Source organism: Pseudophryne corroboree, assembly GCF_028390025.1.
Source record: "Pseudophryne corroboree isolate aPseCor3 chromosome 6 unlocalized genomic scaffold, aPseCor3.hap2 SUPER_6_unloc_3, whole genome shotgun sequence".
NCBI classification, from domain to species: Eukaryota; Metazoa; Chordata; class Amphibia; order Anura; family Myobatrachidae; genus Pseudophryne; species Pseudophryne corroboree.
Window position 1 is genome coordinate 839,367 of NW_026967604.1, and position 17,624 is coordinate 856,990.

A 17,624-nucleotide genomic window follows, 5' to 3' on the forward strand; every position below is an offset into this window, starting at 1 on the left:
AAAGCTTAACTGTTTGGTACCTGGTCCTAAACCACCACCTACAGCCCATTGTCTCCCCGTGGAACCTATGGACCTCAAAGTTAAAGGTAAGTCTACCATAACTCTCCTTATGCTTCAGTACATGTATTATGGTGCGGTCTCTGGACAGTAATATGCTGGGAGATCAGTGGTGTCACAATGTAGCACCTCCTGCCCCTTCTTACACCTGTTTGTATATCTGAGTTCATGAACCAATCCTTGTGTGTGTTGCTGAAGGCAGGATTTCTGTGAGGTCCTGTTTGTCTCTGTAATGTGCCGAGTGCAAGCTACATACAGGGGTGAGTATAAAAGGTCATTGTCCTGTCTTCTACAGAGGCCTGTTGGGAGGATTTGGTATTTAGCTGCATGTAACATGGTGAATCCCTAGCAGAGAATATCCATGTTAGTATGAAGGGGCAATGTCTCCTCTCACAGGGATACCAGTCTAGGAGGGCACTTTTATATTGTAATTTCTCTTACGTTCTAGAGGATGCTGGGGACTCCGTAAGGACCCATGGGGTATAGACGGGCTCCGCAGGAGACATGGGCACTCTAAAGACTTTAGATGGGTGTGCACTGGCTCCTCCCTCTATGCCCCTCCTCCAGACCTCAGTTAGATCTTGTGTCCAGAGGAGACTGGGTGCACTGCAGGGCAGCTCTCCTGAGTTTCTCTGAAAAATAATTTTGTTAGGTTTTTTATTTTCAGGGAGCTCTGCTGGCAACAGGCTCCCTGTATCGTGGACTGAGGAGAGAAGCAGACCTACTTAAATGATAGGCTCTGCTTCTTAGGCTACTGGACACCATTAGCTCCAGTGTGTCAGAACGCAGGTCTCACCCCTCGCCGTTCGTCCCGAGCCGCGCCGCCGTCCTCAGAGCCGGAAGATAGAAGCCGGGTGAGTATTAAGAAGAAAAGACTTCAAAGGCGGCAGACTTCAGATCTTCACTGAGGTAACGCGCAGCGGTAACGCTGCGCGCCATTGCTCCCACACATACACACACACAGCGGGCACTGTAAGGGTGCAGGGGGGGCGCCCTGGGCAGCAATTATGAAACCTCTAGGGACACTGGCATAGATATATCCTGCGGAGGCAGTATATTACAAACACCCCCGACAGTATAAAGATTTGAGTGGGATCGAAACCTGCCGGTGAGGGGGGCGGAGCTTGATTCCTCAGCACTAAACCAGCGCCATTTTCTCCACAGCACGCTGCAGAGATGCTGGCTCCCCGGACTCTCCCCTGCTGAACACATGTACAGAGGGCAAAAAAGAGGGAGGGGGGGGGGGGGGGGCACATTTATTTGGTGCAGTGAGTATAAAGCGCTGTACTGACTGGGAGCTTGATCCTCCAGCACTAACCGGCGCCATTTTCTCCACAGCACACTACAAGAAGCTGGCTCCCCGGACTCTCCCCTGCTGAACATAGTACAGAGGGCAAAAAAGAGGGGGGGGGGGGGGGGGGGGGCACATTTATTTGGCGCAGTGAGTATATTTATATAAAAGCGCTGTACTGACTGGGATTTTATTCCAGTATCCGGTGGCGCTGGGTGTGTGCTGGCATTCTCTCCTCTCTCTCTCTCTCTCTCTCTCTCTCTCTCTCTCTCCCCCCCCCCCCCCCCTCTCCAAAGGGCCTTATTGGGGGACTGTCTCCATATAGATATATCCCTGAGTGTGTGGGGGTGTCGGTACGTGTGTCAGCATGTCTGAAGCGGAAGGCTCATCTAAGGAGGAGGTGGAGCAGATGATTGTGGTCTGTCTGCAACGCCGACACCTGATTGGTTGGATATGTGGAATGTTTTAAATGCAAATGTGTCTTTATTACATAAGAGATGGACAAAGCAGAGTCCAGGGATAAAACAGGGAGTCAATCCATGGCTTTGACTGTCACAGGGCCTTCAGGGTCTCAGAAACGTCCACTGTCCCAAGAAGCAGACACTGATACCGACAGATTCTGACTCGTGTCGACTACGATGATGCGAGGTTACACCCAAGGGTGGCCAAAAGTATTCATTATATGATTATTGCAATAAAAGATGTTTTACATATCACAGATGACCCCTCTGTCCCTGACACGAGGGTATGCATGTTTAAGGAAAAGAAACCTGAGGTAACCTTTCCCCCATCTCATGAGCTGAACGCGTTATTTGAAAACGCTTGGGAAACTCCAGACAAGAAACTGCAGATTCCCAAGAGAATTCTTATGGCGTATCCTTTCCGGCACAGGACAGGGTACGGTGGGAATCCTCGCCCAGGGTGGACAACGCTTTAAAGTGCTTGTCCAAAAAGGTGGCGCTACCGTCTCCAGACACGGCAGCCCTCAAGGATCCTGCTGATCACAGACAGGAAACTACCTTAAAATCAATTTATGCACAAACGGGTCCCTTGCTCAGACCGGCAATAGCGTCGGCTTGGGTTTGTAGCGCTGTAGCAGCTTGGGCAGATACCTTGTCAGCTGACATTGATACCCTAGATAGGGATACCATTTTATTGACCTTAGGTCACATTAAAGACACAGTCTTGTATATGAGAGACGCTCAGAGAGACGTTGGTCTGCTAGGTTCGAGAGCCAACGCCATGGCTATTTCTGCTAGGCGAGCCCTGTGGACCCGCCAATGGACAGGTGATGCCGACTCAGAGGCATATGGAAGTTTTGCCTTACAAGGGTGAGGTTTTATTTGGGGAAGGTCTCACGGACCTGGTTTCCACAGCTACCGCGGGTAAATCTACTTTTTTACCTTATGTTCCCCCACAGCAAAAGAAAACACCACAATATCAGATGCAGTCCTTACGGTCGCATAAGTCGAGAAGAGGTCGGGGCTCTTCCTTCCTCGCCAGAGGTAAGGGTAGAGGGAAAATAATGCCTGCTATGGCTAGTTCCAGGAGCAGAAGTCCTCCCCGGCGTCTACTAAATCCACCGCATGACGCTGGGGCTCCACTGAGGGAGTCCGCGCCGGTGGGGGCACGTCTTCGACTCTTCAGCCACGTCTGGGTTCAGTCAGACGTGGATCCTTGGGTAATGGAAATTGTATCCAAAGGCTACAAGCTGGAATTCGAAGACGTGCCTCCTTGCCGGTTTTTCAAATCGGCTTTACCAGTTTCTTCCCCAGAAAGGGGGATAGTTTTAGCTGCAATCAAAAACTGTGTCAACAAGTGGTTGTCTAGGTTCCCCTAGTTCAACAGGGAAAGGGGTACTATTCAACCCTATTTGTGGTCCCAAAACCAGATGGCTCGGTCAGACCCATTCTAAATCTAAAATCCCTAAACCTGTACTTGAAAAGTTCAAATTCAAGATGGAATTGCTTCGGGCAGTTATCTCCAGCCTGGAAGGGGAGGACTTTATGTGTCACTAGACATAAAGGATGCATACCTTCATGTCCCCATATATCCCCCCTCATCAGGCGTACCTGAGATTCGCTGTACAGGACTGTCATTACCAGTTTCAGACGTTGCCGTTTGGACTTTCCACGGCCCCAAGGATTTTCACCAAGGTAATGGCGGAAATGATGGTGCTTCTGCGCAGGCAGGGAGTCACAATTATCCCGTACTTGGACGATCTCCTGATAAAAGCGAGATCGAGAGAAAAGTTGCTGAACAGCGTGTCACTCTCCCTGAGGGTGTTGCAACAGCATGGCTGGATTCTAAATCTACCAAAGTCACAGTTGATTCCAACGACTCGGCTATCTTTCTTAGGCATGATTCTGGACACGGAACAAAAGAGGGTTTTTCTCCCAATGGAAAAAGCCCAGGAACTCCAGAACATGGTCAGAGACATGTTAAAACCGAAAAGAGTGTCAGTTCATCAATGCACTCGAGTACTGGGAAAAATGGTGGCGACCTACGAGGCCATCCCCTTCGGCAGGTTTCATGCGAGGACATTTCAGTGGGACCTTCTGGACAAGTGGTCCGGGTCCCATCTACAAATACATCAGAAGATAAGCCTGTCCCCCAGGGCCAGGGTGTCTCTCCTGTGGTGGCTGCAGAGTGCTCACCTTCTCGAGGGTTGCAGGCTCGGCATTCAAGACAGGGTTCTGGTAACCACGGACGCGAGCCTCCGAGGATGGGGAGCAGTCACAAAAGGAAGAAATTTTCAAAGACTATGGTCAAGCCAGGAGGCTTGTCTACACATCAACGTACTGGAATTGAGGGCCATATACAACGGCCTACGACAAGCGGAGAATCTTCTTCGCGACCTACCGGTTCTGATTCAATCAGACAACGTCACAGCTGTGGCTCATGTAAACCGCTAAGGCGGGACAAGGAGTAGAGTGGCAATGGCGGAAGCCACCAGGATTCTTCACTGGGCGAAAAATCACGTAAGCGTTCTGTCAGCGGTCTTCATTCCGGGAGTGGACAACTGGGAAGCAGACTTCATCCAGGAGAGTGGGGACTTCATCAGGAAGTTTTTGCAGAGATAACAAGTCAGTGGGGACTTCCACAAATAGACATGATGGCGTCACGCCTCAACAAGAAGCTTCGGAGGTATTGTGCCAGGTCAAGGGACCCTCAGGCAGTGGCGGTGGACGCCCTGGTGACACCATGGGTGTTTCGGTTGGTCTGTGTTCCCTCTTCCGCTCATCTCAAAAATACTGAGAATCATAAGACTAAAGAGTGCAGACAATACTCATTGTTCCAGATTGGCCTCGAAGGGCCTGGTATTCAGATCTTCAGGAAATGCTCACAGAAGATCCGTGGCCTCTTCCTCTCAGGGAAGACCGGTTACAACAGGGGCCCTGCGTGTTCCAAGACTTACCGCGGTTACGTTTGACGGCATGGCTGTTGAACACCAAATCCTAGCGGGGAAGGGTATTCCGGAGGAAGTCATCCCTACTCTGTTTAAGGCCAGGAAGGAGGTGTCTGTGAAACATTATCACCGCATCTGGAGGAAGTATGTATCTTGATGTGAAGCCAAGAATGCTCCTACGGAAGGTTTCCACTTGGGTCGTTTACTCCACTTTCTACGGACAGGAGTGGATATGGGCCTAAAGTTAGGGCCGAAATCTGTACCTTAACGGAGCCTATCTATTTTCTTTCAGAATGAATTGGCTTCTCTCCCAGAAGTCCAGACGTTTGTAAAGGGAGTGCTGCATATCCAGCCTCCTTTTGTGCCCCCAGTGGCACCATGGGACCTTAACGTGGTGTTAGTTCCTAAAATCTCACTGGTTTGAGCCTCTTCAAACAGTTGAATTAAAATTTCTCACTTGGAAGGTGGTCATGTTGTGGGCCTTGGCATCTGCAAGGCGGGGTGTCCGAATTGGCGGCTTTGTCACACAAGAGCCCCTATCTAATTTTCCATGTGGATAGAGCAGAATTGAGGATTCGGCCTCAATTTTTGCCAAAGGTGGTTTCATCTTTTCATATGAACCAACCTATTGTGGTGCCTGTGGCTACGGGTGACTTGGAGGATTCCAAGTCCCTTGATGTAGTCAGGGCCTTAAAAAAAAATGTATGTAGCCAGGACGGCTCGGGTTAGGAAAACAGGCACGGTTTGTTCTGTATGCAGCCAACAAGGTTGGCGCTCCTGCTTCTAAGCAGACTATTGCCTGCTGGATCTGTAACACTATTCAGCAGGCTCATTCTACGGCTGGATTGCCGTTACCAAATTCGGTAAAGGCCCATTCCACTAGGAAGGTGGGCTCTTCTTGGGCGTCCGCCCGAGGCGTCTCTGCATTACAGCTTTGCCGAGCGGCGACTTGGTCGGGGTCAAACACTTTTGCTAAATTCTACAAGTTTGATACCTTGGCTGAGGAGGAACTCATGTTTGCTCAATCAGTGCTGCAGGGTCATCCGCACTCTCCCGCCCGGTCTGGAGCTTTGGTATAATCCCCATGGTCCTTACGGAGTCCCTAGCATCCTCTAGGACGTAAGAGAAAATAAGATTTTAAACCTACCGGTAAATCTTTTTCTCCTAGTCCGTAGAGGATGCTGGGCGCCCGCCCCAGTGCTGACGAAATTCTGCAAGACTTGTATATAGTTATTGCTTACATAAGGGTTATGTTTGATCAGTCTCTGGCTGATGCTGTTTGTTCATACTGTTCACTGGTTGCGTATATTCCATGTTATACGGTGTGGATGGTGTGGGCTGGTATAAATCTTGCCCTTGGATTAACAAAATCCTTTCCTCGTACTGTCAGCTCTTCCGGGCACAGTTTCTCTAACTGAGGTCTGGAGGAGGGGCATAGAGGGAGGAGCCAGTGCACACCCAGACCTAAAGTCTTTAGAGTGCCCATGTCTCCTGCGGAGCCAGTCTATACCCCATGGTCCTTACGGAGTCCCCAGCATCCTCTACGGACTAGGAGAAAAAGATTTACCGGTAGGTTTAAAATCTTATTTTTATTATAAGTGTAGGAAGGATCCTAGCCGCAAATTAGGTCATTGGGAATTCCTCAGTGCCATGCCATTTACAGGCCTCACTAATAGTGGTGTCCCTATGTCTTCCTGCAGACCCTTCCGCCCTCGACCCGCACCTCAACAGACCGCGGAAGGAGGAGATGGGGAAGCCAAAGCTACACCTGATACAGGACCTCGTCCAGAACCTCAGCGGCAGCGCAATCGCCCTTATTTCCAGCGTCGTAGGCGTCAAGGAGTAGCGCCGGGGCAAGCTGCAGCACAGGTGAGAGCTCTGGTGCCTTTAGGTAACACTGAATGGTTGGTGAGAAGTACAGGGTTTATAAGTGTCTGATTCTTCCTATAGGGTGATGGGAAAAGCCCAGCAGAGGCCACTCAGAACTCCCCCACAGAGGAGCCTCCTAAAACATCTGATCCGCCTGCTCAGGCTGTTTTGGTAAGACCACCTGACTGTCCATCATTGTCCTACTATTCAGTGCGTACATCATCCAACATGGCTCTCCTGTCCCATCAATTACTCGTGTTCTGTGGTTCTACCAGATCAAGGACTGTTCCCTATAGATTCGACTAGACGGTTCATGTTTTCCCAACTGTCCTCACAGAATCAGAGGAAACGATTAACTTCACCCGTGAATCTTTTAAAATGTGTTTAATATATACACCTGTGCTCCTGCTGGGTGACCTGGGAAGAGTCAGTAATGAGTACACCTGTGCACCTGCTGGGTGACCTGGGAAGTGTGTAGGTGAGTAATGAGTACACCTGTGCTCCTGCTGGGTGACCTGGGAAATGTCAGTAATGAGTACACCTGTGCTCCTGCTGGGTGACCTGGGAAATGTGTAGGTGAGTAATGAATACACCTGTGCTCCTGCTGGGTGACCTGGGAAGTGTCAGTAATGAGTACACCTGTGCTCCTGCTGGGTGACCTGGGAAGTGTCAGTAATAAGTACACCTGTGCACCTGCTGGGTGACCTGGGAAGTGTGTAGGGGAGTAATGAGTACACCTGTGCTCCTGCTGGGTGACCTGGGAAGTGTCAGTAATGAGTACATCTGTGCACCTGCTGGGTTACCTGGGAAGAGTCGGTAATGAGTACACCTGTGCTTCTACTGGGTGACCTGGGAAATGTCAGTAATGAGTACACCTGTGCTCCTGCTGGGTGACCTGGGAAGAGTCGGTAATGAGTACACCTGCGCTCCTGCTGGGTGACCTGGGAAATGTCAGTAATGAGTACACCTGTGCTCCTGCTGGGTAACCTGGGAAGAGTCAGTAATGAGTACACCTGCGCTCCTGCTGGGTGACCTGGGAAATGTCAGTAATAAGTACATCTGTGCTCCTGCTGGGTGACCTGGGAAGAGTCAGTAATGAGTACACCTGCGCTCCTGCTGGGTGACCTGGGAAATGTCAGTAATAAGTACATCTGTGCTCCTGCTGGGTGACCTGGGAAATGTCAGTAATAAGTACATCTGTGCTCCTGCTGGGTGACCTGGGAAATGTCAGTAATAAGTACATCTGTGCTCCTGCTGGGTGACCTGGGAAGTGTCAGTAATGAGTACACCTGTGCTCCTGCTGGGTGACCTGGGAAGTGTCAGTAATAAGTACACCTGTGCACCTGCTGGGTGACCTGGGAAGTGTGTAGGGGAGTAATGAGTACACCTGTGCTCCTGCTGGGTGACCTGGGAAGTGTCAGTAATGAGTACATCTGTGCACCTGCTGGGTTACCTGGGAAGAGTCGGTAATGAGTACACCTGTGCTTCTACTGGGTGACCTGGGAAGTGTCAGTAATGAGTACACCTACGCTCCTGCTGGGTGACCTGGGAAATGTCAGTAATGAGTACACCTGTGCTCCTGCTGGGTGACCTGGGAAGTGTCAGTAATGAGTACACCTGCGCTCCTGCTGGGTGACCTGGGAAATGTCAGTAATGAGTACACCTGTGCTCCTGCTGGGTGACCTGGGAAGAGTCGGTAATGAGTACACCTGCGCTCCTGCTGGGTGACCTGGGAAATGTCAGTAATGAGTACACCTGTGCTCCTGCTGGGTAACCTGGGAAGAGTCAGTAATGAGTACACCTGCGCTCCTGCTGGGTGACCTGGGAAATGTCAGTAATAAGTACATCTGTGCTCCTGCTGGGTGACCTGGGAAGAGTCAGTAATGAGTACACCTGCGCTCCTGCTGGGTGACCTGGGAAATGTCAGTAATAAGTACATCTGTGCTCCTGCTGGGTGACCTGGGAAATGTCAGTAATAAGTACATCTGTGCTCCTGCTGGGTGACCTGGGAAATGTCAGTAATAAGTACATCTGTGCTCCTGCTGGGTGACCTGGGAAGTGTCAGTAATGAGTACACCTGTGCTCCTGCTGGGTGACCTGGGAAGTGTCAGTAATAAGTACATCTGTGCTCCTGCTGGGTGACCTGGGAAGTGTCAGTAATGAGTACACCTGTGCTCCTGCTGGGTGACCTGGGAAGAGTCAGTAATAAGTACATCTGTGCTCCTGCTGGGTGACCTGGGAAGTGTCAGTAATGAGTACACCTGCGCTCCTGCTGGGTGACCTGGGAAGAGTCAGTAATAAGTACATCTGTGCTCCTGCTGGGTGACCTGGGAAGTGTCAGTAATGAGTACACCTGCGCTCCTGCTGGGTGACCTGGGAAGAGTCAGTAATAAGTACATCTGTGCTCCTGCTGGGTGACCTGGGAAGTGTCAGTAATGAGTACACCTGTGCTCCTGCTGGGTGACCTGGGAAGAGTCAGTAATAAGTACATCTGTGCTCCTGCTGGGTGACCTGGGAAGTGTCGGTAATGAGTACACCTGTGCTCCTGCTGGGTGACCTGGGAAGTGTCAGTAATAAGTACATCTGTGCTCCTGCTGGGTGACCTGGGAAGTGTCAGTAATGAGTACACCTGTGCTCCTGCTGGGTGACCTGGGAAGAGTCAGTAATAATAAGAATTTACTTACCGATAATTCTATTTCTCTGAGTCCGTAGTGGATGCTGGGGTTCCTGAAAGGACCATGGGGAATAGCGGCTCCGCAGGAGACAGGGCACAAAAAGTAAAGCTTTCCGATCAGGTGGTGTGCACTGGCTCCTCCCCCTATGACCCTCCTCCAAGCCTCAGTTAGGTACTGTGCCCGGACGAGCGTACACAATAAGGGAGGAATTTTGAATCCCGGGTAAGACTCATACCAGCCACACCAATCACACCGTACAACTTGGGATCTAAACCCAGTTAACAGTATGATAACAGAGGAGCCTCTGAAAGATGGCTCCCTACAACAATAACCCGAATTAGTTAACAATAACTATGTACAATTATTGCAGATAATCCGCACTTGGGATGGGCGCCCAGCATCCACTACGGACTCCGAGAAATAGAATTATCGGTAAGTAAATTCTTATTTTCTCTATCGTCCTAGTGGATGCTGGGGTTCCTGAAAGGACCATGGGGATTATACCAAAGCTCCCAAACGGGCGGGAGAGTGCGGATGACTCTGCAGCACCGAATGAGAGAACTCCAGGTCCTCCTTAGCCAGAGTATCAAATTTGTAAAATTTTACAAACGTGTTCTCCCCTGACCACGTAGCTGCTCGGCAAAGTTGTAATGCCGAGACCCCTCGGGCAGCCGCCCAAGATGAGCCCACCTTCCTTGTGGAGTGGGCCTTTACAGATTTAGGCTGTGGCAGGCCTGCCACAGAATGTGCAAGTTGGATTGTGCTACAGATCCAACGAGCAATCATCTGCTTAGACGCAGGAGCACCCATCTTGTTGGGTGCATACAATGTAAACAACGAGTCAGATTTTCTGACTCCAGCTGTCCTTGCAATATATATTTTCAATGCTCTGACAACGTCCAGTAACTTGGAGTCCTCCAAGTCACTTGTAGCCGCAGGCACTACAATAGGCTGGTTCAGATGAAATGCTGACACCACCTTAGGGAGAAAATGCGGACGAGTCCGCAGTTCCGCCCTGTCCGAATGGAAAATCAGATATGGGCTTTTGTAAGATAAAGCTGCCAGTTCTGACACTCTCCTGGCCGAAGCCAGGGCTAGTAGCATGGTCACTTTCCATGTGAGATATTTCAAATCCACCTTTTTTAGTGGTTCAAACCAATGAGATTTTAGAAAGTCCAAAACCACATTGAGATCCCACGGTGCCACTGGAGGCACCACAGGAGGCTGTATATGCAGCACTCCCTTAACAAAAGTCTGGACTTCAGGGACTGAAGCCAATTCTTTCTGGAAGAAAATCGACAGGGCCGAAATTTGAACCTTAATAGATCCCAATTTGAGACCCATAGACAATCCTGATTGCAGGAAATGTAGGAATCGACCCAGTTGAAATTCCTCCGTCGGAGCACTCCGATCCTCGCACCACGCAACATATTTTCGCCAAATGCGGTGATAATGTTGCACGGTTACTTCCTTCCTTGCTTTAATCAAAGTAGGAATGACTTCTTCCGGCATGCCTTTTTCCTTTAGGATCCGGCGTTCAACCGCCATGCCGTCAAACGCAGCCGCGGTAAGTCTTGAAACAGACAGGGACCCTGCTGAAGCAAGTCCCTCCTTAGAGGTAGAGGCCACGGATCTTCCGTGATCATCTCTTGAAGTTCCGGGTACCAAGACCTTCTTGGCCAATCCGGAACCACTAGTATCGTTCTTACGCCTCTTTGCCGTATAATTCTCAATACTTTTGGTATGAGAGGCAGAGGAGGAAACACATACACCGACTGGTACACCCAAGGCGTTACCAGCGCGTCCACAGCTATTGCCTGCGGATCTCTTGACCTGGCGCAATACCTGTCCAGTTTTTTGTTGAGGCGAGACGCCATCATGTCCACCATTGGTCTTTCCCAACGGGTTACCAGCATGTGGAAGACTTCTGGATGAAGTCCCCACTCTCCCGGGTGAAGGTCGTGTCTGCTGAGGAAGTCTGCTTCCCAGTTGTCCACTCCCGGGATGAACACTGCTGACAGTGCTATCACATGATTCTCTGCCCAGCGAAGAATCCTTGCAGCTTCTGCCATTGCACTCCTGCTTCTTGTGCCGCCCTGTCTGTTCACATGGGCGACTGCCGTGATGTTGTCCGACTGGATCAACACCGGTTTTCCCTGAAGCAGAGGTTCTGCCTGGCTTAGAGCATTGTAGATTGCTCTTAGTTCCAGAATGTTTATGTGAAGAGACGTTTCCAGGCTCGTCCACACTCCCTGGAAGTTTCTTCCTTGTGTGACTGCTCCCCAGCCTCTCAGGCTGGCGTCCGTGGTCACCAGGATCCAATCCTGTATGCCGAATCTGCGGCCCTCCAATAGATGAGCACTCTGCAACCACCACAGAAGAGATACCCTTGTCCTTGGAGACAGGGTTATCCGCTGGTGCATCTGAAGATGCGACCCTGACCATTTGTCCAACAGATCCCTCTGGAAAATTCTTGCGTGGAATCTGCCGAATGGAATTGCTTCGTAAGAAGCCACCATTTTTCCCAGGACTCTTGTGCATTGATGTACAGACACCTTTCCTGGTTTTAGGAGGTTCCTGACAAGCTCGGATAACTCCTTGGCTTTTTCCTCCGGGAGAAAAACCTTTTTCTGAACCGTGTCCAGAATCATCCCTAGGAACAGCAGACGAGTTGTTGGCATTAACTGGGATTTTGGAATATTCAGAATCCACCCGTGCTGTTTTAGCACTTCTTGAGACAGTGCTAATCCCATCTCTAGCTGTTCTCTGGACCTTGCCCTTATCAGGAGATCGTCCAAGTATGGGATAATTAATACGCCTTTTCTTCGAAGAAGAATCATCATCTCGGCCATTACCTTTGTAAAGACCCGAGGTGCCGTGGACAATCCGAACGGCAGCGTCTGAAACTGATAGTGACAGTTTTGTACGACGAACCTGAGGTACCCCTGGTGTGAGGGGTAAATTGGAACGTGGAGGTACGCATCCTTGATGTCCAAGGATACCATAAAGTCCCCTTCTTCCAGGTTCGCTATCACTGCTCTGAGTGACTCCATCTTGAACTTGAACTTCTTTATGTACAGGTTCAAGGACTTCAGATTTAGAATAGGTCTTACCGAGCCATCCGGCTTCGGTACCACAAATAGAGTGGAATAATACCCCTTTCCTTGTTGTAGAAGAGGTGCCTTGACTATCACCTGCTGAGAGTACAGCTTGTGAATGGCTTCCAAGACCGTCTCCCTTTCGGAGGGGGACGTTGGTAAAGCAGACTTCAGGAAACGGCGAGGTGGATCTGTCTCTAGTTCCAACCTGTATCCCTGAGATATTATCTGCAGGATCCAGGGATCTACCTGCGAGAGCCCACTGCGCGCTGAAATTCTTGAGACGACCGCCCACCGCCCCCGAGTCCGCTTGAGAAGCCCCAGCGTCATGCTGAGGCTTTTGTAGAAGCGGGGGAGGGCTTCTGTTCCTGGGAAGGAGCTGCCTGTTGCTGTCTCTTCCCCCTTCCTCTGCCTCGTGGCAGATATGAATATCCCTTTGCTCTCTTGTTTTTAAAGGAACGAAAGGGCTGTGGTTGAAAAGTCGGTGTCTTTTTCTGTTGGGGAGTAACTTGAGGTAAAAAGGTGGATTTCCCGGCTGTAGCCGTGGCCACCAAATCTGATAGACCGACTCCAAATAACTCCTCCCCTTTATACGGCAAAACTTCCATATGCCGTTTTGAGTCCGCATCGCCTGACCACTGTCGCGTCCATAAACTTCTTCTGGCCGAAATGGACATAGCACTTACCCGTGATGCCAGTGTGCAGATATCCCTCTGTGCATCACGCATATAAAGAAATGCATCCTTTATTTGCTCTAAAGACAGTAAAACATTGTCCCTATCCAGGGTATCAATATTTTCAATCAGGGACTCTGACCAAGCTACTCCAGCACTGCACATCCAGGCTGTCGCTATAGCTGGTCGTAGTATAACACCTGTATGTGTGTATATACTTTTTTGGATATTTTCCATCCTCCTATCTGCTGGATCTTTAAGTGCGGCCGTCTCAGGAGAGGGTAACGCCACTTGTTTAGATAAGCGTGTGAGCGCCTTGTCCACCCTAGGAGGTGTTTCCCAGCGCGCCCTAACCTCTGGCGGGAAAGGGTATAAAGCCAATAACTTCTTTGAAATTAGCATCTTTTTATCGGGGGCAACCCACGCTTCATCACACACCTCATTTAGTTCTTCTGATTCAGGAAAAACTATAGGTAGTTTTTTCACACCCCACATAATACCCTGTTTAGTGGTACCTGTAGTATCAGCTAAATGTAACGCCTCCTTCATTGCCAAAATCATATAACGTGTGGCCCTACTGGAAAATACGGTTGATTCGTCACCGTCGCCACTGGAATCAGTGCCTGTGTCTGGGTCTGTGTCGACCGACTGAGGCAAATGGCGTTTTACAGCCCCTGACGGTGTTTGAGGCGCCTGGACAGGCACTAATTGATTGTCCGGCCGTCTCATGTCGTCAAACGACTGCTTTAGCGTGTTGACACTATCCCGTAATTCCATAAATAAAGGCATCCATTCTGGTGTCGACCCCCTAGGAGGTGACATCCCCATATTTGGCAATTGCTCCGCCTCCACACCAATATTGTCCTCATACATGTCGACACACACGTACCGACACACAGCAGACACACAGGGAATGCTCTTAACGAAGACAGGACCCCACTAGCCCTTTGGGGAGACAGAGGGAGAGTTTGCCAGCACACACCAAAGCGCTATATATGACAGGGATAGCCTTATAATAAGTGCTCCCTGTATAGCTGCTTTTATAATATAATTTTTGCCACTATTTTGCCCCCCCTCTCTTGTTTTACCCTGTTTCTGTAGTGCAGTGCAGGGGAGAGACCTGGGAGCCGTCCTGACCAGCGGAGCTGTGTAAGGAAAATGGCGCTGTGTGCTGAGGAGATAGGCCCCGCCCCTTTTTCGGCGGGCTCGTCTCCCGCTCTTTAGTGGATTCTGGCAGGGGTTAAATATCTCCATATAGCCCCCGGAGGCTATATGTGAGGTATTTTTTAGCCAAATAGGTTTTCATTTGCCTCCCAGGGCGCTCCCCTCCCAGCGCCCTGCACCCTCAGTGACTGCCGTGTGAAGTGTGCGGAGAGGAAAATGGCGCTGTGTGCTGAGGAGATAGGCCCCGCCCCTTTTTCGGCGGGCTCGTCTCCCGCTCTTAACGGATTCTGGCAGGGGTTAAATATCTCCATATAGCCCCCGGAGGCTATATGTGAGGTATTTTTAGCCAAAATAGGTTTTCATTTGCCTCCCAGGGCGCCCCCCTCCCAGCGCCCTGCACCCTCAGTGACTGCCGTGTGAAGTGTGCTGAGAGGAAAATGGCGCACAGCTGCAGTGCTGTGCGCTACCTTAAGAAGACTGAGGAGTCTTCTGCCGCCGATTCTGGACCTCTTCTCGTTTCAGCATCTGCAAGGGGGCCGGCGGCGAGGCTCCGGTGACCATCCAGGCTGTACCTGTGATCGTCCCTCTGGAGCTGATGTCCAGTAGCCAAGAAGCCAATCCATCCTGCACGCAGGTGAGTTCACTTCTTCTCCCCTAAGTCCCTCGTTGCAGTGATCCTGTTGCCAGCAGGACTCACTGTAAAATAAAAAACCTAAGCTAAACTTTTCTAAGCAGCTCTTTAGGAGAGCCACCTAGATTGCACCCTTCTCGGCCGGGCACAAAAATCTAACTGAGGCTTGGAGGAGGGTCATAGGGGGAGGAGCCAGTGCACACCACCTGATCGGAAAGCTTTACTTTTTGTGCCCTGTCTCCTGCGGAGCCGCTATTCCCCATGGTCCTTTCAGGAACCCCAGCATCCACTAGGACGATAGAGAAAAGTACATCTGTGCTCCTGCTGGGTGACCTGGGAAGTGTCAGTAATGAGTACACCTGTGCTCCTGCTGGGTGACCTGGGAAGAGTCAGTAATAAGTACATCTGTGCTCCTGCTGGGTGACCTGGGAAGTGTCAGTAATGAGTACACCTGCGCTCCTGCTGGGTGACCCGCGCGCTGGCAAACATTTTACATGGCTGCAGTGCGGAAAGGAGACCCTCCGGTAACAGTGGGGACAGGAGGCACCTATACTTTATTAATGCTGCCTGACACTGCACAGTAGCGTGCAGGAAACCTAGGGCTGAAGTGGCTGCGCCTCTCCCTGCTCCCCGCAACCCCCCCCCCCCCCTTTCTACCTATTGCTGTGTGTGGGAGTGTGCTAGGTGCTGGTAAAGGCTCCAAGGCAACACAAAAACAGGGACAGGCTGATAACTCCCTTTTCTCTGACGTCCTAAGTGGATGCTGGGACTCCGTAAGGACCATGGGGAATAGCGGCTCCGCAGGAGACTGGGCACAACTAAAAGGAAGCTTTTGGTCTACCTGGTGTGCACTGGCTCCTCCCTCTATGCCCTTCCTCCAGACCTCAGTTAGAATCTTGTGCCCGGCCGAGCTGGATGCACACTAGGGGCTCTCCTGAGCTCCTAGAAAGTATTTGTTAGGTTTTTTATTTTACAGTGAGACCTGCTGGCAACAGGCTCACTGCAACGAGGGACTAAGGGGAGAAGAAGCGAACCTACCTGCTTGCAGCTAGCTTGGGCTTCTTAGGCTACTGGACACCATTAGCTCCAGAGGGATCGACCGCATGGAACTGGCCTTGGTGTTCGTTCCCGGAGCCGCGCCGCCGTCCCCCTTACAGAGCCAGAAGCAAGAAGAGGTCCGGAAAATCGGCGGCAGAAGACATTAGTCTTCACCAAGGTAGCGCACAGCACTGCAGCTGTGCGCCATTGCTCCTCATGCACACCTCACACTGCGGTCACTGATGGGTGCAGGGCGCTGGGGGGGGGGGGGGGGGGGGGGGCGGGGGGTGCCCTGAGCAGCAATATTAATACCTTGTCTGGCAAAATAACACAATATATAGTCCTAGAGGCTATATATGTGAAAAATACCCCTGCCAGAATCCATAAAAAAAGCGGAAGAAAGTCTGCCGAAAAAGGGGCGGGGCTATCTCCCTCAGCACACTGGCGCCATTTTTCCCTCACAGCTCCGCTGGAAGGATCGCTCCCAGGCTCTCCCCTGCAGTTTCAAGCAACAAAGGGTAAAAGAGAGGGGGGGGCACTAAATTTAGGCGCAGCAATATATATTTAAGCAGCTATAAGGGAAAATCACTCAGTGTTCATCCCTGTGTTATATAGCGCTCTGGTGTGTGCTGTCATACTCTCTCTCTGTCTCCCCAAAGGACTTTGTGGGGTCCTGTCCTCTGTCAGAGCATTCCCTGTGTGTGTGCGGTATGTCTGTACGGCTGTGTCGACATGTTTGATGAGGAGGCTTATGTGGAGGCGGAGCAGATGCCGATAAATGTGATGTCGCCCCCTGTGGGGCCGACGCCAGAGTGGATGGTTATGTGGAAGGAATTACGTGACAGTGTCGACTCCTTACATAAAAGGTTTGACGACATAAAACCAAATATGGGACAGCCGGCTTCTAAGCCTGTCCCTGCCCAGGCGTCTCAAAAGCCATCAGGGGCTCTAAAACGCCCGCTACCTCAGATGGCAGACAGATGTCGACGTGGATACTGACTCCAGTGTCGACGACTATGAGACTAATGTAACTTCCAATAGGGCCACACGTTACATGATTGAGGCTATGAAAAATGTGTTGCACATTTCTGATGTTACCCCAGGTACCACAAAAAAGGGTATTATGTTTGGAGAGAAAAAGCTACCAGTAGTTTCTCTAACGTCCTAGTGGATGCTGGGGACTCCGAAAGGACCATGGGGAATAGCGGCTCCGCAGGAGACTGGGCACAAAAGTAAAAAGCTTTAGGACTACCTGGTGTGCACTGGCTCCTCCCCCTATGACCCTCCTCCAAGCCTCAGTTAAGATTTTGTGCCCGAACGAGAAGGGTGCAATCTAGGTGGCTCTCCTGAGCTGCTTAGAGTAAAAGTTTAAATAGGTTTTTTTATTTTCAGTGAGACCTGCTGGCAACAGGCTCACTGCATCGAGGGACTAAGGGGAGAAGAAGCGAACTCACCTGCGTGCAGAGTGGATTGGGCTTCTTAGGCTACTGGACATTAGCTCCAGAGGGACGATCACAGGCCCAGCCATGGATGGGTCCCGGAGCCGCGCCGCCGTCCCCCTTACAGAGCCAGAAGACTGAAGAGGTCCGGAAAATCGGCGGCAGAAGACGTCCTGTCTTCACTAAGGTAGCGCACAGCACCGCAGCTGTGCGCCATTGCTCTCAGCACACTTCACACTCCGGTCACTGAGGGTGCAGGGCGCTGGGGGGGGGGGGCGC

General features: G+C 50.9%; 1 protein-coding gene across 2 annotated transcripts in view; it reads left to right on the forward strand.

The window, feature by feature from the left end:
* The window catches only part of YBX2 (Y-box binding protein 2), an 83,353-nt gene that overhangs the window by 45,046 nt on the left and 20,683 nt on the right, over nt 1–17,624 (forward strand). For both annotated transcript variants that reach the window (XM_063950430.1, XM_063950429.1), the window contains exons 7-8: nt 6,458–6,626; nt 6,708–6,797. In XM_063950430.1, the coding sequence (XP_063806500.1) occupies nt 6,458–6,626; nt 6,708–6,797 (259 nt within the window). The remainder of the gene's footprint in view (nt 1–6,457; nt 6,627–6,707; nt 6,798–17,624) is intronic.